Source organism: Plasmodium chabaudi (assembly GCF_900002335.3).
Source record: "Plasmodium chabaudi chabaudi strain AS genome assembly, chromosome: 5".
In the NCBI taxonomy this organism is placed as follows: Eukaryota; Apicomplexa; class Aconoidasida; order Haemosporida; family Plasmodiidae; genus Plasmodium; species Plasmodium chabaudi.
The window spans coordinates 246,548-272,206 of NC_030105.2; the positions used below are offsets into that span (position 1 = coordinate 246,548).

Consider the following 25,659-nt stretch of genomic DNA (forward strand, 5'->3'; position numbering starts at 1 on the left):
ATAATATTATATACAAAATCAATGGTAAATTATCGACGGTACAATAAATCGACGTAATATAATGGTATATGGGAAATTTAGAAAAATTCATTAACTGTGTTATTAAACCTATAAATGGAAAATATATTCAATGAAAAAGATGCACACCACGAAAAATAAAAAAAAAAATTATATTTTTATAATATATGTATCCTGACGAAGAAAACAAAAAAATAACTGTATAATATTTTCTACGTGTTTTCCAAATATATTTAACACATTTTACAATTTTCTATACTAGTACATATGCACATATTTACATACTATATAGATAGATGATCCATATTTTTTTATATTATTTTTATTATATTTTTTCAATTATTAACATATTTATAAAGAGAAAAATATGTAAAATTTAAATATTATAATTAAATTTCAATGCACATTTTTTATACCATGTGCACAATTCTCCACTTTAAAATAAAGTTTTCATATTTATAGTTGACAAAAAAAAAATGATATAAATATATATGTATATCTTAATTTTATAAAATGTAAAAAAAAAAAATAAAGTAAAATAAAGTAAAATATATTCAAATTAAATTTCACACATTTCGAACAAATAAAATACATCATGTAATATTTTTTTTTTCTGTTTTTTGGAAGTGTTAAAAAAAAATCATATTTTTAATTTTAAGCTATAATATATATTTTTCCAATTAAATAGGAAAGTTCAACCATAACCTTTAGAATAATAAAAAATAGAAAAACACACAATCGAAATATCTATAAAATTTGATGCACATGCATGTATATATACTTCTATCCCATTTTCTGCATAATAATATTCATACTGTTGATGATTATTTACTTATTGGATAAACATATAAAATACAATCCTCCCTATAAGAAAAAGTAAAACCAATGATAAAATAAATGTATTAACAAGCTATATAAGAAATAGACAACATGGGAAATATCCACTTTGATTTCCTATTAAATAATGTGACATAATTAAATATGCATAAATATGGCTAATCATTTTTTTTTACTAAAAATTATTACCTGCTAATGTTAACAATTTTGAAAGGGGAAAATTTGGGTATGTAAAAAAACTCATCTTTTTCAAAATATTTCTCTTGGTTCTTAAAATAAATCTTTATCTTTTTCCCCTGGTATATATACCCAACCTATGTAGAAAAAAAATAGAAAAAAAACAGAAAAAAAATAGAAAAAAAACAGAAAAAAAACAGAACAAAAACCAAATTGTATGAGAGAGAAAAAGGTTGTAAACCAATTGGGGCATAGCATATGTTTCCCTTCCTATTTAGAGGTGCTAAGGAAAAAGATGCATGCACACACATAATACTGTTTTCCGTTTCTATATTCTTTATTTTTTTATTACCAAAATTTTATCATAACTATTCGAGCTATGTGCTTTGCTTGGGGGAATCTGGACACAAAATAAATTTATGTCTAGCTTGAAATTGTTTAGGGAGCTCTGAAAAAAATAAAATTATTTTTATCGTTGATATTATAACCATTGTTTCTACTCATGTAATGCACTATATGCTAATACTATTTTGTATTTATTAAACCTGTTGTATAAGGGGAAATTGTGCATTTCCTGTTTGGCTACATCCATCGTCAACTGCGAAAAGAGAAAAGTTTGTAAAAAAAAAATAAAGCAAAAGAATTGTGATATATTATAAATGTATTAGACGGATATAGACACACAAGCTAATCATGAAAGACTAATAAAGCCCATATATTTTAAAGGCACACAATTTAGAAACAACATTAATAATGGTTATATAACTATTCAATCATAATTTATTGTTTGTAATAATACCTGATAATTTTACACTAGACGGATATGAAAGAGAAAGACGAACGGGAGTACTATTTATTATTTGCTTATTTCCAAACCCATTTAATATTACATTATTTGTTTTGGGTTTATTGATATTTATTAAATCTTTTATATTAAAATATGATTTTAATTTATCTATAATAAAACCTTTACCATTCGTATTATTTTCTTTATCCTGAGTTACCAAACATACTGTACTATTATTGTCATTCTCATTTGTTTCTTTTTTTTTTTCACTCTTCTTTACTTCATCAATCATATTTTTATTTGGTTTAGTAGTTGTTTCCTTCTCAACTTTCGCCATATATTTATCTTCTTCTTCATTTACTTTCTTATCGCCGTCTAAATTTTTTATTTCATCATTTTCATTAATAGAAATTCGTTCCTCTGAGTTGTTCTCATTTGTTTTTCTTCGCTTTTGATTCAATTCATTTGTATCATGAATTGAATTCTTAATTTTTTTTTTCTTTTTTGAACGTGTAGAAGTTTGTAAATCGCTCGCTTCTTCGTCTTCATTTTCGTGAAGTTCAGAATTTACATCTTTCGAATTTTTTGGATCATTTGTATTTGTTATGTCGTCATTATGCTCACTAGTATATGAATTTAAAATGGCTAACTCTTCATCCTTTTCTGTTTTATCTTCTGCAGTTTTTGTTGCCACTTCTAACTCACCCCCTACGATACTTTCATCCTCTATTTTATCATTTGACTCTTTGTGTAAGTCGCCAATTTCATTATCTGCATCGTCATCAGAATGTTTCATTTCTTTATTTTTCATATTTTTCTTTTTATTTTTCTTCTTATTTTTGGTGCTTGTTTTTTTCGAATTTTCCATTTTTGAATTGTCTCCATTTCCTTTAGAATAAAATGAACTGAAATTCATAAATGATAATTGTTTGTACATTTCGTCTATTTCCTTTTCTTTATTTTTTTCCTTATTCTTTTTCTTTTTTTTTTTCTTTTTATCTAATAATTTCTTCTTCACATGTACATCTTTTTTCTTTTCTAACGCGGTTTCATTTTCTAGCGTGCTTTCCTTTTCCAAAGTGGTTTCATTTTCTAATGTGGTTTCCTTTTCTAGATTGACTTCCTTTTCGTTCTCAACATCATCAGCATCGTTTGCACTAACTTTCGTCGTGTCAACTGCATCTACTACCGGTGCTTCAATAAGTTCTTCGCTTTGCTCTGGGATATCATTTACGTGTGCATTATCTCCAAGACTGACTGCATCAAAAAAAACGTTGTCATCATTTTCAATAAAATCATTACCAGTTACAAATACATTTTGATCTAAATTATTTTGAGAATTCTGATCAGCATTTGTTTCATCATTAATTATATTATCATTAATTGGAAATGTGTTATGATTATCTACATTTTCTTGCTCTACTTCTTTATCTATAACTTTGACTAATTTTTTTTTTGTTTTTTTTTTAATATAATTAATAACGTTAATAAACTTTTTCCTTTTCCTTTTTCCCTTTCTATTTGTTGTATCATTATCACTTCTATTATGAGTATTAGCATTCATACTTCTTTTCAATCTGGTACCACCATTATCATTTTTGCTCATAGAATTCTCGTTACTCTGAATTTTATTATACACTTCATTTTCGTACATTCCATTATTAACTTCTATCGTTATTTCATTTTCGTCATCATCATTTTGATCTAAATTGTTGTTATCATCTTCGTTTCCCCTTTCATTTGAATTATTCACATCTCGTAAATACATTTTTTTATAATAGACTGGACCAATAATATGAGGGGATAGTTGTTCTAAATTTTTACATTCACTAAAACCTACTACATCTATTTCTCCTGTTTCAGGATTTCTTTTCGTAAGTTCTCTTTCACCTATCCAATATCGCAATGTTTTTATTCTATTTCTTTTAGGATACCTTCTTTTCGAATTGATGCTACTAGTAGCAGTGGTTGTACCAACAGTATAATCATCATGTGTTGTATTTTCAAATGCTATATTTGATTCTTTTTCTTTTCTTTTTTTTAATTTTTTCTTTACTAATATTACTTCGACACTTTTTTTTCTAGGGGTTCTATTACTTCTAGAAAATATAAGTGGTGAATTTGTTTGGCATTCTGAATCTCTTTTTAGTTCAGAAGATTTTATAGGAGTATTAAAAGAGGAGTTATCATCTTGAAATAAATTCTTTTCATCATTTAAATCAGACAATTTCAGACGTGATCCATTTCTCGAAGTATTATCACCATCATTGTTATTATACATATCATCCATGTATGCACCATAATCATTATAATCATGATTTATATCGTTATCATGTTCAAACTCTTTATTATTGTCTATGTCTGATTTATTTTGACCTATGTCGTCAAAGTTGTCACCAAAATCGTCGTCATTATTGTTTATATCAAATGAATTAAGCAAATCAAAAGCCTGCCCATCTTCCACGTTGTTTAGATTGAGCTGATTAGTTACATCGGCTTTTAACTCTGCTAAAAAGTTTTGAATTTCATTCTCTTCTTCATTAAATTTATCACGTTTGCTTTTCATCATATTGTAATTGTTCATTAATGAATCAATCTTTTCATTTATGTTATTATCATTTAGGTTTATTTCATCATTATTTATATTATCACCACAAGAAAATATCTCGTTTTTTAATAAATTTTTTGAAAATTCAAAATCATATGATTTTAAGTTATTTAAATCATGCATTTTGATATTATATAAATCGTACATATCATTTTTTAATAGTTTTTCATATCCATCACTCTCTTTTAAGTCTGTGTTTGCATTTTCATTTCCGTCATCACCTCTTTCTCTCTCTGTTTCGCCATTATTATGCACACTTTCTAATTTTCCTATATTATTATTTTCTGTAGATAAAGCATTACTAAAAGATCCTCCTTCGTTAGTAGTTTCCTTGTTATTTTTTAAATCTATTAAGTTTTCATTCAAACCGTCAATTTTATTATTTACATCATTCTTTGCATCAGATGCAGTTTTTAACATTTCTTGAGCATTTAAAGAAGGTTCTTTTGGTTCGTCTTTTGATAAATAAATACTTCCACTAAGTGATGCTGTACCAGATTCATTAACTGACATTCTAGTTTCTTCATATTTTTTTATTAACAATTCAAAATAATCTTTATCATCTTTACTAGTCATTGAAGAAGTTCTTTGCCCATTGTCTTCTTCCTCCTTTTCTGTATGATTTGAATGTGAAGCATGTTCACAAGTGTTTATATTATCCAAATCTGCATTCTTACTTGAATTTACAAAATTATCATTATTATTAGATGGAATATGGTTGTCTATTCCATTCTCTGCTTCTACTTCTAATTCATTGTTATATGTTTTATAATCATCATCTTCTTCGAGTTTAGTATCAAATGTTTCGTTATTATCTCTTTCATCACCATCATAAGTGTCGTAAAAAATTTCTTTGTTAGTATTATCGTCCTCTTCAACCTTGTCAACCATATTATCATTTTCATCGACCTTATCAATTCCAATAACATCTTCGTTAAAAATGTTACTATTTTTATCTTCACAATAATTATTTGATTGTACTTCATTTTCTGGTTCTCTATAGTGTGGGCTTTTTCCCTTACTTTGAGAATGATAATAAAGCATATCCTCCTCGTGAGGTTGGTTTTCATTATGCCACGTACTGTTTCGTGGTGTGCTTAGTTTTTTATCTACATAAATATTATGTGGTATTGAATTTTTCTTATTTGAAATTTCACTTGAATAAATAAAATCATTGTTGGGTACACTCCCTTGTCTATCACTAAAATTTTTATTATAATTATATACATCGTCATTATATAAATTTTCACTATGAGTATCATCACAATAATAATCATCATTATGCATATGAGCTTCTTGCTTATAATTTTTTTGTATATAAAAATTTTTTAAGAATGTTCTATTCTTTAAAATATATTCATCTTGTCCAATTATTTGAGAATTGTATAAAGAACTATTATTCGTGGATTTTCTTTTTTTTGGTAAAAAATGTGGAGACATATTTTCTTGTTTGGATATATCTCTTTCATTTTCATTAGTCATGTAACTATCTAAACTAGTACGATAATAATCACGTGCTTTTCTAGTGGGCGTAAAATATTTATCGCCATTTAAATTATTCATATATGTATTTTTTAATTTTCTTCTTATAAATTCCTTTTCATGCCCTCTATAGTTTTCATATTTTATAAAATTTTCTTGGTTTTTCATTTCCCTCCAATTACTAATCACACTATCATTCATACTACTATATAAATTATTTTTATCATTTAACATGTTACTTGTTCTTCCTTCACGCCCTCTTAGACGATGACGTATGGTTAAAAATACGTCTCCATAATCTATATGCTCAATATTCAATGACCCTTTTTTATCTTTTACAATATTTTTAGTTTTATTTAAATTGTGTGTGTTCACATCAGCAATACTTTTACAACATAGCTGATAAAATCTATCATTCAATTTGTTTTCTAAATCTTCACTGCTTACATTGCTCATGGATAATATATCTTCAAAGCTATTCATTTCACCTTTATTCTGAATAAATATAATATTTATTTTTTCCTTTGGTATTTTTTCTTTTTCACATTTGTCTATATAATGTTTTTCATCATTTTTAGAAATAATCGAGCAAGTTCCATCATCGAAATAACTAGATACCGAATTTCTATCGGAATGCTCTTTGGTATTATTATTAATATCGGCATTTTCCAAAAGAAATGGAATTTCATATTCACATATTCCGCTATTTCCATCATAATTTGTTAGCTTGTCATTTTCTTCTAAATTTCCTAATATATCATTGACATCGTATCTGTTTATGTAATATAGCAGATCGTCTTTATTTGGATGCTCGTTGTCTGTCATGATTTTATATTGTCTTTAAAAAAATATATAATAAATCATCATAAAAAGAGAGAAAAAAAAATATATATATCGAATAATAAAAATAAATTAAAAAATATATGATGAACCAAATTTTCAATGATATTCGTCTGGGATAATTATATTTCACTTCGAATGCTCAAGGAACTAAATTAGTGTTACAAACATGAAGACACAAAATGAAATTAAAAAAATATATATGAATAGCAAAAGGAAAAAAAATTTAATAGTGAACAAAAAAATATATAATTAAAATGTATAAAAGAATAAAATGTCCATCATGCATTCAATATATATAAAGAACGAAATTAATAAAAGTAAATTCATAAAATAAATGCTGAAAAAAATACACACAATTTTTTTACTTTATATTTGGTATATTTTTACTTTATTTATTTTATTATTATATTTTTTTAATAGCTGATTATTTGTGGGAACAATCATAATACCCATGGTAACGAACATTTAAAAAAAATTTACTTTTACAAAAATAATACTCTAGATTTGTATCGTAATATTGTGTATATATAAATTTAAAATATTCAAAACATATAATATTATATATATTTTTTCCGTATTATATACATTATACGCAAGTGTATAAAAATGTGCATAATACTTTTGTTCAGTGCGAATAATTGCCACATTTTGTTTAAACAATAAAAGAAAAAATAATACTTAAGAAATTAATTTTTTTTTAATATATTTTTTCTATTCACGTTATAAATTCCATATTTTCTTTATTTTACCAAATTTATTTCTGTATTTTATTTTTATTTTAATTCATTATTATTGTTATATTTTTTTTTTTTTACAACTTTGTAACAGTATTTTTTTTATTATGCAGATAACTATTTTGCACAATGTCTTAGTAGAACAGTTAAAAAAAAAAAATAATGCAAAAAAATATGAACATGGAATATATTTTTTCTCCTTTAAGACACATTAAAATCCCATAAAATAATATATTTGTGACCATACCTTAAATACCCTACGCGCTTCAACAAAAATACACATATTGAATGAATAGTCACATTGTTACACTTTTTTTTATTGTGTGCTCGCCTTTTAAATACAGTTTAAAGCACAAATAAATGTATAAAAACCAAACAAAATGTAACTAACCATTATATAATAAAAAAAAAAAAATTATTTCAAACTAATGGCTTTTTCGGGAAATACAGATTAAATCGAATGCTCATAATGAGACCTGTCTACTATATACTATAATTTTAATAAATTTATTGTGAAATATGAACAAAATTACATTTTGTCAAAATTCTTTAAATAAATAAAAAATATATATATATTTTTAAAAAACCTGAATTGTTCAGGAAAAAATGCTCATATATTTCTTATGCATAGTTGATGCAATTTTATCACTAAAAAAAATATAATAGAAAAAGCCAGTAACCATTAAAAAGACGCAGTAATATTAGATTGGTGTATAAACCTATTAAAATATGTACATATGTAAACGATCAATAATATCGAATAAGCCTTCATATGAAATAATAAATGGCTTTTTGAGAATAAATGCAGCCTATTATTGGGGGTATTATTTTTCATTACCCCTTAAATTCGTCCATCTCAACCTCTATTTTTCTCTGCTATAAATGTATATACATTTACCCCGTGTGTAATGATAGAATAATATTAGATTTCGTTATTTAAAAGTAGTTAACTATAGTATATTCGAAAGTTTAGTTTAAAAAACAATTCATCAAAAGAAAAAAAAATATATAAATAAATATAAACATGTATGTATATATATGGACATGCCATTTTGCATTTTATAATCGATAAATACGTAAACGCTACATAACATTAAAATTAAAAAATTTACAATAACACTAAAACATATACGCATATTATACATATATATAAGAAAAAATATTAATGGGTATTGCATGTGCACACACACAAAAATTATATTTATGGATAACCATTATAATAACGATAATCCATTTCATTTAGCATGATTTTAGGATTATTATTTCCATAAAGCTTATATGGGTTGTTCATTAAATGCATATTTCGATTGTTTAAATAGTTGTTATAGTTGTATTTTTCGTTTCCCATATAATCATATACAGCATTTTGCAAATTTGATATATAAGAAATTAAATTGTTCTGATAATGCATAGCATCCTTGTTAAAATTATTTGTTTTTTTAATATTTTTACCACTAGTGAAATTGTTATTATGGTTAAAGCTGTAATTTTTATTTCCAGTATTATTTATGTGATAAAATTTTTTTGATGGATTTTGCATTCCATGAAAATCTCTAAAATTGTAATATGAATTTTGAGCAAAGTGTGCATAATGGGGTTCCATAGGACCTTTTGCAATGTCATTGGTATTATTGTTTGTGCTATTATTATTTAAATTCGTGGCTTGCTGGGTCTTTTTCTTTTTATTATTTTTTTTCTTTTTACTGTTTTTCTTTTTCTTTTTATCCTCGTTTTCGTTAATTGGTGCGTCATTTAAAACGGACGAATTTTTGTTATTTGGTACTTCTGATTCATTTTTTTCATCAGATTCATTCAATTTGCTTTTATTATTACGCAACGTAGTTTTGGGTTCTTTGTTTTGTTTCAGTGTGTAATTATAATTGCTTAAGTTAAATTTGTCGTTGTTGCTATCATTATTGCTATTACTAGTGGTAGTAGTAACTAGTGTGGCGCCGTGTTTTGATGTCAATTTATTACTATCGTTATGAATTTTTGTGTTATTTTTTCCATCACCGCTGTTTTTATTATTTTTTTCAGTCAATTCTCTAAGCTTAGAAGAATTCTTATTAGTATTTTCTTGGCCCTTATTTGAATTGTTCTTTAAAATAACTTTTTTTTTTCCATTTTGTACAGAACTGTTTTTCTTGTTTTGTTTTTTTTTCATGTTTGTAGATACATTTTCATTATTTTTGTTATATTCTTTTTGATTTTTCTTCGCATGAAGATTATTATGTTCGGAAACATTTGCTTTTCTATTTTCTTTCACATTTTCTTCTTCCTGTAATATTTTCTTCTTTAATTTTCTGTATGTTTTTTTTTTCTCCTTTTCTTCCTCAACAATATAATCATATTTAAACTTGGATATAATATCATTTTTGTACATATATTTTATTAAATAGAAAAATATTCCACCGGTTGTTCTTTTTCCTTGTTTATTAGCTAATTCGATACCTCCATAATTTTGTATCAAAATCGTTTTTTCTAACAAACTTAATGAAATATAAACACCTAATGCATCAACAACTCTCTTAATTTGATCTTTATTTCGTTCTTTCAAAATAGTACTAATAGTTGTTGTTAAAATGTCTTTTATCATTTTATTATCATTATATAATTCTTTAGGATCCATTTTGTTTTCATCAACCATTTCTAATGAATTTATTGCATCACTTTGAGCATTTTTTGTTCCTTCTTCAGTATCCTTTTTATCAATATTTTCATTTGTCGACAATTCTGTAGATGCATCTTGTTCATTCTTATTATTTTCAGATTCATTTATTTCGGCACTCTCTTTTTTCTCATCAGCATTATCAGCTTTAATTGGATCCATTGTCTCGTTTTCTCCAGTTAACAAACCATTTGGATCATTTGGATTAAAATTTTCATTTATATATTTGGTTAAGAAATTTTTAATATCTTTAAATTTTTTGATTCGTGCTATATCTAAAGGGCTCATATTATATATATCTTTTTTTTGAATAAAACTTTTATTTTTAGCTAAAATTTTAACATTTTCTAAAACTCCTCCTAAACAGGCTGAATGGATTGGTAATCTGTTATGTACATCAAATATATTTATATCTGCCTTTTCATCATAAATTAAAAATTTTAAATAATCTGAATTATTTCTATAAGCAGCATAATGTAAAGCTGTTCTATTTGATAAATCGGTATCATTTATCTTTGCTCCATATTTAAGTAAAAGTTTTGTAATATCTTTATTTCCTTTGATAGCGGCAAAATGTATACACATGCTAGCCGTTGTTTTTCCTCTATTTGGAGATAATGAATGGGGTAATAAAGCATGTATATTTGCATTATTTTTTAACAATAATTCGGTGATATCTTTATGCATTTTTGTTACTGCAATGTGTAATGGAGTCCAATTCTTATAATCAGATACATTTACTTTAGCTCCATTTTTTATTAACAGTTCACAAATATCATAATATCCACCTGCACATGCATAATGTAAAGCTCGTCTACCAATTTTATCATAATAATTAATATCAGCAACTTTTTCTAAGCATTTTCTTACAACAGTTATATTATCTAAATATGCACCATGAAGTAAAGCTCTGTTTATATCTGGTAAACCTAAACCGGGTGGTATGGTAACATTCATTTTGTTATTCTCTTCAAACATGTTATTTTCACACGATTCATCTACTTTAGTTTCATTTCCAATCTTTTCTGTATCCATTTTGTTATTATTTTCTTTATCCTCTACATTGCTATTGTTTTGGTTTTCCTCTTTGGATTGATCGTTCTTATTTTCATTCAATAATTTGTTAAACTTATCATAGTCTTCCATAATATTTTTGCTTGATTCATCGAAAATTTCTTCAATATTTTTTTCAACGTCTTTATCCATACTATTATCATTACTTAAAAATGGAAATTTTTCTTTTTCATCCTTTTCAATAGATGCAATAGCATCTAAATTTTCAGAGTTAATATTAATTTTAAAAATGTTACTCAATTCTTCAGTATTATCATTCATATTATTTGGTGAAAATTCATTTAAAACATTCATCAAATACTTATTGCCATAATTTTTTACACAATAATCTATAAACTTATGTATTTCTTTATTAACTTCTAAATTTTGAGTCTTTCCTTTCTCAGTAGATATTTCTTGTTGACCATTTTTTCCCTTTTCATTAAATGCCCCATTGTTTTGTTTATTCATAATATATTTTTCACCTATGTTACGATTTGCTGCAAAGTTTTTATTCTTATTTTCATTTTTTGTCTTAGGTATTTGATGGGTATTATACTTGCTATAAAAGTTGGCTCCCATATTTGCAATATCAAGATATGGATTATTTGGATATGCAATGTTCTGATAAGGAAACATATAACTTAGATCGTTTCGATTCATTTTCATATTCCATAGTCCATTTAAATTATTTAATTGCATTTCTATTCCACTATTATTTCTATAATCAGCATTGCTCATATGATAAGATGATTTCATGGGAGCATTATTTTTTGTATATTTTTTCTTAGTCTTAGTAGTATTTTTATTTAAATCATTTTGGTCTTTCTCTTTATTTAATGTAGTACTGTTTTGTTCTTTTTCAGCATTTCCTTGATCTATGCATATTTCATTATTTGATTTTTCTTTTTTATTTTGTGTTAAATCTGAATTGTCTTTATGCATTTTTTTCCCACTATCATAGGATGTATGTTTATTTAATCGTGAATTAAAAAAATTTTGTTTATATGAATTTTTATTATTTTTCCCTATAGCATTATGTCCAGTATTATTGTTTCCATTGTAATTGTTAGCCTGCTTCATGCTATTTATATAATTATTGTAAGACATACTATTCATATTGTATACTCCTTGTAGCTTCATCATATTCTCCATTAAAATGTTTCTTTGAGGATCGTTTCTATAGTATCCAACATTATTCATATTGTTAAATGGTGCATCGGGGTATTGAAAATAGTAACATTTATTTAAATTATAAGCATCTAAAGGATTGTACATATAATTTAAATATGCATGTTTGCTTTTATCGTAATTACATTTACTATCTTCACCATTGGCCATTTGCATAAAGTTATTTTCCATCGGATTATTTATTATATCCATATAATAACTGTTAATCATTTGATTATTTGCATTAAAATTATTAGCTAAAATGCTTGAAGGTGCATAGTTAAAACCATCTTTATTTAAATTGCCATTTTTCATATTATAAACTTTGTGATTAGTGGTATTAAAATTGGTACTCTTATTTTTCTGAAGATTTACTTTTTTTTCTTTCGTTTTTTCATTCATATTTAATCCTTTTTTTTTCTTTCCACCTGCTGTTTGTTGTGTCCATGCATTAAGATCACTAGTTGAAGGATTCTTGCTAGCTTGTGTTTTACTATATTTTTTTAAACCTTTTTTCCCAATATCCTTTCCTTCGATACCGTTACTTTCAATACTAATTGCCGTTGTGATCGTTTCATTTTCATTGCTATTAATATTGGTACCATTATTGTCTGTCACTTTAGTAATATTATTTACACTACCTTTAGCAGCATCAATATCTTTCTTTAACTGTTCATTATTTGTATTATTGGGTTTTTCCTTTTTTTTATTGATTTTTTTATTTTTCTTCGTATTATTTTCATTATTTTGGATTCCTACAGCACCATCCTTTTTCTCTTCATTTAATAAACTGTTTTTATTATTATTTTCGGTGCCCTTTTTCTTCAAAGCGTTTTTACCTGGTTCTTTGCTATTCTTTTTATGAAATCCATTATTCTTATTATTATTACCCTTTTTGTTTCCAGTATTTGGAGTCGTAGTATTTTTATTTTGCTCTTTCTCTATTTGATTAGCGTTATTACTTTTTTCGTTAATGGCATTTTTCTGTGAATTTTGGCCATCCTCTACTGCGTCTTTACCTTCAACTTTTTGATCATCTTTAGTTACGCAATCAGTAATATTACTATTCAATTTTTCATTATTGCTGCACACTTGAGTATTTTTCAGCTTTTCTTGGGAAACATTATCGTCTGTAACTACAGTATTATCGTTTGTACTCGTATTTTTTTCTTCTATGTTTTTTCTACTTTCCTCTTTTACTTTGTTTTCTATGCTCATCGTTACTTTTTGTCTTACTTTCTCTTTTTTTTGATTTTAAATAAAAAAGCATATTCCTTTGGGTATACACACCTATTTGGTTATGTGCACCTCTTATGTCTGTATATAATAATATGCATATCTACGTGCATAAATGCATGTGCATGTAATTATGCGTAGTTATAAGTTCCATTCAAATTGCGGTATTTAAATACCTTTCTTATTTAATTGAGGAGCTCGGAATGTTTACTTTTGAAAAGTTCTATGTATTTTGTCAATTATACACTCATACATATATATAAATGCATTCTTTCTAGAATTTCAACATAAAAATTTCTTAAAACACAATATCCATAAAAATATATTATTTTGGCATATATGTGTACATATATTTTTTATATTTCTTAAAAATGTGTAAAAATGTTATATAATAATAGTTATGAAGTTTTGGATTATCATATAATCTTAACTACAAAAATACACTCATTCGCATTCAAGTTGCAAAAAAAATTAAAAGTAATAAATAAGTATTCATACAAAAAAATATTTTTCCCCTTATGTTCAAATATTCTCAGAGATATGTTATATATATAAATATATCTTTAAATTATATTACAAATTATCATTATAAAAAAAAAATCCTTTTTATTCTTATATCAGCTTAACGTTATTAAAGCATACATTTTTTTAAGATGTGTTTTTGGGATTTAAAACTTAAATATGTTAAATTATGATTGTTTTGTTTTTATATAAAGTTTTTTAGTATTATTATTACTTTTTTTTTTCATCCAATAATTGTGTATACATAATAGTGTATTAACATTTTTTGTTTTTTGTGTATGTGCGCCAAAAAACATTTTTCACATATGTTGATTATATAAGGGCATATTTAATTGATTAAAAAAAATATATAATATTATGGATAATGTGCTATCCACCTAATAATTGTGCATTACACCTTTTTTTTATTATGTATATTTTTTTTCCTATTCCAAAGCTATTTAAGAAGAACAAAGCTATTTTTATTAACAAATCATAATTTAATGGCTATACTAGCTTTATTATTATTTATGTTCATATTTTTTATATTTATAAAAATATTTCATATTGTATTCTTTCTAATTTTTCACGCCTTAAAAATGTGAAAGATTATTGAATATACATGAGCAAATATTTTATGCCACAGCATATTTTAGTTTTTCGGTCGTCGGTATATATTAAAAGTATATATACACATTATAATAATGCTAAATAAAAAAACACACATAATGAGAGTACTGCGGAAAGCTAACAAGAAAATGGCTATATAGCTAAATAGCTATATTTATTGTTTTTTTTTGTTCATGTAATTTTTCATAATTTCTTAAAAAAAAAATGTATAGCCATTAATGTTAAGCTAGTATATAAATTAATGATAAATTACACAACAATTTGTCATTTCATAGTTCTTAATGATATATTCACCATCCTTATAAGGACTATATATATCAATGAGAACGCGTAAATATGTGTTTCATCATTGAATATTAGTATAAAATTGAGAATAATTTTATTGTAAAACACTTTGCAATATATAGCTAGCCATAACTTTCAATATAAAACAAAATGTGTGAATTATATAATTCATACACATATTGTGGGTGAATGCAAATATGTTTTTTTTATTATGAATTTAAATTATATTATTTTGTAGCACTCCCATCGCATACTTTGGGAAATTGAGTACACGTCATAAATAACAAAACATGCATTTTGGCGGTACATTATACACACTTCCTATCCTAGTACATACAAGACAGTTGAATAGTAAATACAAATATATATATAAAGCTCTGAACATTATGACCATATTAATAATGAATATACATATATTAATACTCTTGTTTGGGGTAAAATTATTGTATTAAATTTAGTTGGTGCTTATAAAATAATTAAGAAAATCCTCTTTTTCATTTTTAACTAAAAAACGGCGAGAATAACATTGTAAATATAAACAAAATTACAATAACAATTTTTGAAAATAAATTTCACAACGTTGTCTAAAAACTCATAATTTATATTTTTAAAACTGTATGAACATACGATTCATCTTTCTGAGATTTTGCAAACAAATACCATACAATCTTCAATTATATAAATAAATTTCCTATATAGTTTAATACAATTGTTATATTACATGTATGTACATATAATAAAAATAGGCTTCTATAAATATTTTTTTCTAATTATTTATACGCATTCTTATATACAATCATAAGTACATAACATAGTATACGAACTATTAAGATTTTTTTAGCCCATATTAAAAAATTACAACCATTAATAAGTTGTGTGTATTAAAAAAACGGCACCAAAATATTAGAAATCAGCATATGTAGTATGTATATATATACACAATAATAATATGAATTAAGTTGTGGGCTTTGGTGTTTTGTGGCGTCAGGGGAGGTATTATTTTCTAATATATACATACAGTATTATATATGTACAAGCTTATATATATACAATGCAATGGTATTCATAATTTATCCCCCCTCTATGCAATATTTTAATAGTTCTTTTATTTGATTTTGAACACCCCATTATATATATAATTTTATAGAAACATATTTATAGCCTATATTACAAATATTAATTGAAAATTATGCATATAATGCATGCATAAGAAAACAAACATAATCATAAATGGATCATAGCAAATTTATAAATGAATAAAAGATTGGAATTTTATTATAATAAATTTCATTGCTATAACTCCCTTTTTTATATATATTTTAAGAAATAAAATGGTGTTGTATGCAACTATAAATAAGTTTCAATTAAACATGTAAAAAAAATACATATTTATTAAATTAAACATTTTTAAAAATACAAAAAATAACTCTTTAATATGGCGATCATTATTTAACCAAAAGAATAGATATAACATATATATAACTTTTGATGTTATAAATATCAACTTAGAACGATTTTATTACCTTTTTCTTTTATTAACATGCAAGATATAAAAAAAAAGAAATATTGTTCCATTTTTTCAAAGGAATTAAAATAATATGTTTTTTGTGGGGTAAATTGTAATTATTTTGCCATTAAGCCTTTATAAAAAAATTAATTGTTAAAAATAAATAAATATATTTTATGTAGAAAATATTAATGGAAAAAGAAAAAAGGTACTTATAGATAATACAAATAAACCCGAAATAAAAATGTTCCATTCCATTTGAATCTGCATGTCATCGTAGAATAATTTTTATTTATTTATATTTTTTGTTTCAAAAGAACGGTACAAAAAATTTTCATCCACATTGTGTCTCTATTGTATGCATTAAATATACGCTGGATTATTTATTATGACCCAAAAAAACGTATACTGTCATAAATACTTCCATTTAAAATATGGAGCATTTGTATAAATATATAATGTGTCTTAATAATATGTTTTAATGAACTGTTCTTTGTATCAATGTTTTTTAAATTTTTTTAATAATGATTAAATTTTTTTTTTTAAATAAATATTATATTTTAAGGAAATTTTGAAAAAAACATTTCTTAAAAAAAAAAAAAAAAAAAAATATTATTTTTATAAATAAAGCCATTTATTTTCGTTCATCCCTTTTTTATTTAAGAATAATAGTTACTCGATATTGTTATTATTAAACAACTTGTTTTATCATAAAAAATTATATTTTTTTAATATGCATTTTTTTTTAAGAACCAAGTATTTGTAAATAACGTTATATATGTGTATTGTCGTATGCGCGTAAAAAATTATGCCCCATTAATTTTATCTAAAGCAACTATTTGTAAGTTGTATAAGGATACAGATATTTTTATAGTATATTGAAAATATATAAAATTTTTTTAAACTTGAATAATGAATTATATATGTCCCATTTGATATTATATTAATTTTTTATATCTTAATATGCAATTTATAGTGTATTTTTTTTTCCTCAATTCATGCATCTGAGCTCAAAATAAGGGCACATATATATTTATAATATGCATTATATTATGTGGATTATTATGCAATCATCAAATAAGAACGATGTTTTTGTAAACTTAAGCATAAATAATATTTTGTTTTATTTCTTTATTTTTTGTATTTGCTATTATACATATTTTTTATTCTGTTGTATTTACATATAATATATAAAAATAATAAATAAAAATAAAATTGTATGTATCTCAAACAAAACCATTAAGACTCTTCAAAAATGTAATATATATAGTATAAATAAATGGAATGATTATATAATATATATTATTTTTTTTACATATATATATTCATTTATTGAAGTTTATGTTAGTATATATGTTATGCTTTTTGATACAATTTAATACATATTAATATATGCTCCCACATGATAATATGTTATTATATATGGGTGTGTTGAATTGGCTTATTATGCGTAAATACATGTTACTATTTGTTTGTATGCGTTTTTTGATTATTTTATTTCACAAGAAATAATATTTTTAGTTACCAAATACATACATTGTAAACAATTTTTTTCATATATATACAATATTGAATGTAAATGATCTATGCCTGTTTTTTATTTCTTTAGCCTGTTTCCACTATATACTACATATGAAATCGAAGCGATTTATTTAGTGGTTCATTAAATATTATTGAAACATATGAGTTACAGATAAAAAGAAATAAAAAATAAATTTTATGTCAAAATTTTATAATTTTTTTTTTCAAAGTTGCATTCTATTTATTTGAGTTGTTCTATGGAAATACATATATGAATATTTGTAAATTCATACGAAAATACATGTACATATGAACATAAATATATGCATATTTATTAATATAAATTTATAATACTATTTGATATAATATATTTTTATTATATATTAGCAGAACAACCTTTATTAAATATTTTGGCTTATAATTAGATTAACGCATATATAGTCCACATACTTTGTAGCATTTATTTTCGTCTTTCTATGAAACCAGATTCATAATTATTTAAATCTATTTATTAATAATCATTGGCTTTTTATATATGCATATATATACGTATGTACGTATATATTCCTAGTATTTCATATTTGGTTAGCTATATTTACAACCTTTTGTACATTATAAAAATATGAATTTTTATACATTTGTGTGTGTGACACTAAATTTTTGTATTAAGCATAAAATATAGATATGATATCTGTACATTTGCATGCTTGCATATTTTTAATATATTTGAACCCTATTTAGTATGTACATATAATGTGTTCTATATATATTTGAAATATGTATTCTTCGCATATTATTAAATAATTGTACATGTTTACATCTATTGCATACCATCTTGGATGTTTCAATCACTAATACGTAGTAAAGCGTTAGTTGTATCGTTTTATTATTGTATTAATACGTGTGTGTATGTATATCTACATATCTATCTATTCATGCTCGCTTTATACTATATTAATAAAAAGAATTTGCAAAGAATTAATTATTCATTTTATTAACCCAATATTTGAACAATATCAAAATATATTGTCTAACGAATATATATAATGTTTATATGTATTTATATATTTTTATAAATTTAAAAAAAAAAAAAAAATATATGAATCCCAGTTTCTAATATTTACACGTTATTGTATTTATAAGAAATTGAGTATTTTTTCTTTTAATATGTATTTTTAATTTAATTATTTTCGTTTATTTTTTTCCTTTTTTACTTTCTAAATCCTTCTTTCCTTTTTTTAAATAAATTTTATTATACCAATGAGCACAGAACATAACAACACATATATAAGCAAGTTGTATTATAAAAATAATACATCGTGTGATGTTTCATATAATATAAGTATAGATATCCTTATATTAGTAGCAACGTAGTATCTGTATAGTGGCATGTGATAAAACTTTCAAAAAATAATGACAAAATATAGTTAACTAAAGATATTTCAAAAATATTTTTGGAAAATTTAAATACAATATCTCAAAAGCTATAGTTGAAACCCAAATAATTTTGCATCTCATGAATTTAGTTTTGTAACTAACTAAATAAAACACACTAATTATAAAGAATTTGATACATATATAAAAATTTCAATGGATAATATTTCAGAGAATAATGATTTATTTATTACCGACGAAAATACTCACGTCCAAAATATGGTGAGCACTAACACAAATTATAACAAAAACGGTGATAAAATCAAACTTTTTAAAGGAACTAACAAACTCAGTAGCACTTCATCTTCAACCACAAATGCTAGCAAATACAGCGAACACTTATTAAATAATATTATTAAAAATATGAACACAAAAAACGGAAAAAATAAGTTCATTTTTTCTCCGGATTTAAAAAATTATGACCAAATAGCTAAAGAAGATAATGTAGACTTGGAAAATAACAATATTAATAATATACAAAATGTTCCAAATTGTGAAGAAACACAAACAAATCGAAATTATGAAAAGAAAAAGAAAAAAAAGAAAAATTTGCATATAAATGGTTCAAAAAATGAACACTATATATATAACAATAATGGAAACTCTAATAATAGTACCATCACTAATGAGGGTAATACTATTAGCAATACTAAGACTTCAAATTGTGCAGATGCAATTAAAAAGGGTTATAATTTATTAGACGAAAATAATTTTCATCATATTATAGATTACAAAATAAATGATGATGAAATAAAACTTAATGATATAAATAACCAATTCACCAAAGAAATTAATAAAGATGCTAAGTCGGTTGATAAAAATAAAGAAGTTAAAGAATCACAAATTGCTATTTCTAATGATATTAAAAAAAATAAATCAAATTGCAATTTAAAAAATGTTGTAATAACAAATGTATTTCTTGGCAATATCCCACCAAACATAACTGAAGAAAGACTGAAAAATGTATTAGAGATATTTGGATATATAATTCATATAGAATATAAATGGTCATTGGATAAATGGTCTTATGCATTTATTTATTTTATAGAAGAAAAATGTGCTATAAATGCAGTCAATATTCTTAACCAAAAGAAATTTTTCGATAACTCACCGAATCATAAGTTAATATGTTTTATTGTTTCGAAGCAAATTCCTAACCAAAATACTTTGCATTATAGCAAGGCAAATTTTTCTCTTTTAAAGGATGGACCACCAGGTATGCATCTGAAAAAAATCTAAACAAATTAAAAAAAAAACGGATACTACTTTGCACCGTTTAATAGCATAATTTTTTAATATGCACTAATTTATGATACCATTTTTGATTCGTTATTTTAATTTTTTTAATTTTTTTTGGTTTTCTTTTGTAGGGGCTAATTTGTTTTTATACGGAATTCCTTTAAAATGGACAGAATTAAATTTAATACAACTTGTAAACAAATACGGACATGTAGTTGGATTAAGAATTCCATACATAAACAATGATAATGATAAGAAGCAAGGAAATAGAGGTTTTGGTTTTGTATCTTATGATAATAAAAAATCAGCTGTTGAAGCATTTGAAGAGTTATCAAAAATGTACATACATGGAAAGCTTTTAAAAGTTCAACTAAAAAATGGAGAAGAACATTTATTACCTGCAAAATTAAAAAATATATGTAACAATAATAAAAATAAAACAAAAGATAGCAGTAATACCAAAACTGCCCAAAGCTTAGTAAGCACAACAGATACATTGAAAACTATCAATTCAATAAATTCAACAGATGAAAAAAATAAACCCAAAACGAAATCATCCTCTAGTAATAATACTAAATCTATAAACTTTATAACAAATAAAAATAAAGAAAATAAAACCGACGTGCATACCTTTAGTAGTATTAGTACTGTTTGTGATAATGTTAGCAGTAACACATTTAATCCAGATATAAACAAACATATGATACATCCCACCAAATATGACAATACATGTCCAATAGAAATGTATGGAAATTCTATAAAAAACAATGATGATAAAACTGTTGACAATAACGTAAATAGTAATGACACTGCTCCATGTAATAATTCAAACTATATTGATGCATCTACAAATTATATGAACACAAACAATTTAAAAAATATTTCAGATAAATATCCTCAGATGCATAGAATAAATGAAAATATAAACAATCGCATATCAAATAATCATCCAAACAATTTAATAACATCACCCCGTTTATCTAACGACCTTAAAAGAGAAGACATAGATTTATATAACAACCTTGATGATACTTTTCGCTCTCAAGAAAATTATAATAAAAATAATAGTCTTTTAAGTTTTATAAATATGAACAATAATACAAATTTGAGAGCACACATGAACTCAGAAAATGATGTAATAAAAAATGGAAATAAATTTATTAACATAAAAGATAACAATAATAATGGAAATATTAAGATGAAAAAAAATGGGGTTAACAAAAATGAACTATTATCAATATATGATAATGTAGAGAATAAATTTGAATGCGTTGATAACAATGATTTAGCAGAAAAGGGGAAAAAATATTTTTTGAAAAAACGAAGGAATTTCCAACTGAATGATCAGAAGGAAAAAAATATAATTAAATCTTTTAATTATCCGAATAAAATAGATATGAAATATCATAAAAATTTAAATAATATGATATGTTCATGTACCACCAATTTTTTAGAAAATCCAAATATTAACAGAAATGAAATCTGTAAATTAAATAATTTAAAAAATAAAGGAATATATAATCCGCAAAAAAGTCATACCATAATTAATTCAAATGAATCCAACATTAATGCATGTAATAAATTTTTTATAAATGATGTAAATAATATCTCATCTATTAATGAACAAATCCAACTTCCAAAAAGTAAGTCTTATAAAAATAAAAATGCAGAAGACAACGAATTATTTAAACTAACGAATAATAAAACAATACCGAGTGATGAAGGGAAAAGCGTAAGTTCCTTTTTAAACCAAATTTGGTATAACAAAAATGGCGAAAATAATATTGGTAATGATAACTACAATTCCGATATTGAAAACCGTATATATGAACAGAAAGTGTCTTTTCATAATGCTGATATAAATTATGAACCCGAATATAATATGCATAGCCCGTATAATATATATAACAATTTAAAATACAACTATGAAACGATAAGGGATAGTTGTGTTATAAATAATAACCAAGCTAATGAAATAAGCAAAAAAAATGATATTAATAGAAATGTAAATAATTGGGAATATATAGGAAAAGAATATAATAATAAAAACTATCCTGAAAATGGAATTAATAATAAAAATTTTAATACTAAATATGAGTCTTTATATTTTCAAAAACCAAATATTGGTAATACCCAAAATAATATTAGTGATAATAATGATAGTATATATGATGACAAAACACAATGTTTACAAAATTTTAAACATATACATCAATTTTTTACACTCATAAATACGTACGCAACTGAAAACTCGTTAAATGTATATGATTATATTAATAAAGAAAATATACAATTATATGAATTAATATGTTCGAAATATGATAATCAAATGGACAAAAAAAGTTTAGAAAACATATTTATAGCTTTTATGTTAAAAAATAAAGAAAATCAAAAATCATGTAACATAGATACAAAATATGAAAAGCAACCTGGAAGGAAAGTTGGCATTCAAACAGAAAGCGTGTTGGAAAAACGGGAAGAAGATAAACAAAATGAAAATATCCTATCCTATTTAAGAAAAACAAGTAATGACCCAAATTTGGAAAATGATGATTTCTTTTATAACAACTATTTTAATTCAAATTTTTTCACATATCCTTACTTGTTTAACGATGATAATAACAGTATAAATAATAATAATATTCCCATTGGAAATGTTAACAATAATAATAATATCATTAATGTTGGTAATAATACTATTAATTGTATGGGTGACAATAATATAAACGGAAATTGTCAAAATAATGTTGGGAATACAAAAGAAACATATTTTGGACATGATGATATATTTGATAATGAACTGAACGACATTTATACTTCTAATGATTATATGGACTTCCATAATTATGATACTTCATTTTTCAGTTTGGATATAAAAAATCCTAGAAATAATGACGAAAATAAAATAAATGATAATACCATACCTATTTTACAGGATGATGATATTAACAAATTTATGTTATATTATGATGATAATAATGAAAGTTTAAATTAAACTACTATTTTCAATAATATAAAAAATAATATATCCAGTAATTCAAGTCTTTTATAAATTTGAAAAAAAAAATCCCCATTACCCCCAATATCGTATATGCCTTATTACATATGTGTATATTAATATGTTTATTTACCTTATACTCTCTCTTTATCTTTCTTATTAACTTGTATTATCCCTATATGGCATACTAAAAATGTTATGCCATTTTTTTCTATTTTTAATTATTTTCATATACATATTATATTTTATTAATATAGTGTTATATATATGTATGAATATATAACAAATTAAAGAACATTTCATTCTTATTTGTCTAATGTGAATTTATTTTATATTAGTATATTTTATATAGATACATTTTAATTTGCTCAGAAAAATATGTACAACTGCTTGTTCATTTTACAGAGTACATGTTTTTTTCCCAATTTTTGGCAATACCTTTGTGTATGCCATACGTTAGTATATATACATATATATATTATGTTACGTTTGTATTTATTTTTCAAAATAATTATAAAAAAATGTTGTGTATAACATCATTTTACGTTAAAATGCAAAAATACCAATATATTATTACATATATGTGTGTGTATGCATATCCTACAATACATATCTATTTAAGTATTTTTACTAATATATATATATATGTACATATATAATATTGTTTATATAATGTTTGTAAATATTTTATGAAAATTGCTCTTTTATTTCCTCATGTTTCCTATTTTATACCTCCGGAAATGGAAAATGCCCAATTCCCAAATGAGGCATTTTTACATTTACATGTTTTCTATTTTTCAAAAAAAATTAAACTTTTTTAATGTTTTAAAAATTACATAATATTATTAAACAAATGAAAACGAATATATTTTTGGCCACGATTAAAAAAGTAGCAAATTTATTAAAAGGGGCCATAAAAAAGGCTATAAAAAAGGTATTAGAAAGGTATTAGAAATGTAAAAAAAAGTCTTTTATTCTTCTTTATTCAAAAAGGATATTTCTATGATATCCTTAGAATAAATAGATTTGCCTGTACTTGTATGAACTATTTTGGCAACAAGATTAAAGTCTTTATTATTGTTTATATATTCCAAAAAGCTGATTGAACCAGCTCCATCTTCAAAGCCGAAATAATAAGACTTTGTTCCAATGTATACTTTTCCATTTGGTTTTAGATTGGATTTTATAATTTTGACAATACTAGAATAATTTTCTTTTCTATATAATATTTCATTCCCTATAATATAATCAAATGGCATTAATTCTTTCGTTTTTAATTTCTTGTTTAACTTATTCCATGGTTTATTAATAATAAAACATTTTATGTCTTTTTTGCTTATTTTCATATATTTCTTTTTAAGTTTTTTTTTTTTTAATTTTATATCTAAATTTATGCTTATATTTGGTAATAATACATCATTAATTACTCTTTTGTTTAACTCTTGAAAAACAACACTCGCTTCATTTTGAAGAGCATTTATTCCAACGAGTCCATGTGCACATCCTTGAAAAAGAAAAGTTAATAGTATATAATATATAAAATGATGTTGTAATGTTAGTTAAAATTCATATATGAATAACAAAGACTATTTCAATAGTTATAGATTGATACATACATTATATAATCCAAAATAGCATACATACCTAACTCTAAAATGTTCATATTTTTAAAGTTTATTCCTTCTTTATAAAAGAATCTTAGCATTTCCCATGTACACTCCCATATTGTGTATCCTCCTTCATAAACATTTTTCTTAACGACTTTTTTTTTTTTTTTTAATGAAACATGACAATTTTTAAGAATTAATGGGCTTTCAATGTTTTCACGTTCAGTTGTTTTTTGAAATTCTTCATTTTCATTCAAATAGTATACTTCGTACATGTTTAGGAAAAGCTGGATTTTGAAAAAATAAAATCAAAAAAAAAACTTA

At 23.8% G+C, this 25,659-nt stretch overlaps 4 protein-coding genes across 4 annotated transcripts; 1 reads left to right on the forward strand and 3 right to left on the reverse strand.

The window, feature by feature from the left end:
• Positions 1-842: 842 nt before the first annotated feature.
• Positions 843-6,734, reverse strand: PCHAS_0506100 (schizont egress antigen-1, putative; the record flags this gene model as incomplete). Its single annotated transcript, XM_016800115.1, has 5 exons — positions 843-882; positions 1,045-1,169; positions 1,385-1,480; positions 1,578-1,630; positions 1,832-6,734. The coding sequence occupies 5 exons, from the start codon at positions 6,732-6,734 to the stop codon at positions 843-845; spliced, it is 5,217 nt and encodes a 1,738-aa protein (XP_016655160.1).
• A 1,953-nt stretch (positions 6,735-8,687) lies between these two features.
• Positions 8,688-13,595, reverse strand: PCHAS_0506200 (PHAX domain-containing protein, putative; the record flags this gene model as incomplete). The annotated part of the gene is made up of 1 exon (XM_732924.2): positions 8,688-13,595. The coding sequence occupies one exon, from the start codon at positions 13,593-13,595 to the stop codon at positions 8,688-8,690; it is 4,908 nt and encodes a 1,635-aa protein (XP_738017.2).
• Positions 13,596-19,647: 6,052 nt separating this feature from the next.
• PCHAS_0506300 (RNA-binding protein, putative) lies at positions 19,648-23,725 on the forward strand (the record flags this gene model as incomplete). The annotated part of the gene is made up of 2 exons (XM_016800116.1): positions 19,648-20,707; positions 20,862-23,725. The coding sequence occupies 2 exons, from the start codon at positions 19,648-19,650 to the stop codon at positions 23,723-23,725; spliced, it is 3,924 nt and encodes a 1,307-aa protein (XP_016655161.1).
• A 974-nt stretch (positions 23,726-24,699) lies between these two features.
• On the reverse strand, positions 24,700-25,610 carry PCHAS_0506400 (methyltransferase, putative; the record flags this gene model as incomplete). Its single annotated transcript, XM_734001.2, has 2 exons — positions 24,700-25,232; positions 25,373-25,610. The coding sequence occupies 2 exons, from the start codon at positions 25,608-25,610 to the stop codon at positions 24,700-24,702; spliced, it is 771 nt and encodes a 256-aa protein (XP_739094.2).
• Between the last annotated feature and the right edge of the window lie 49 nt (positions 25,611-25,659).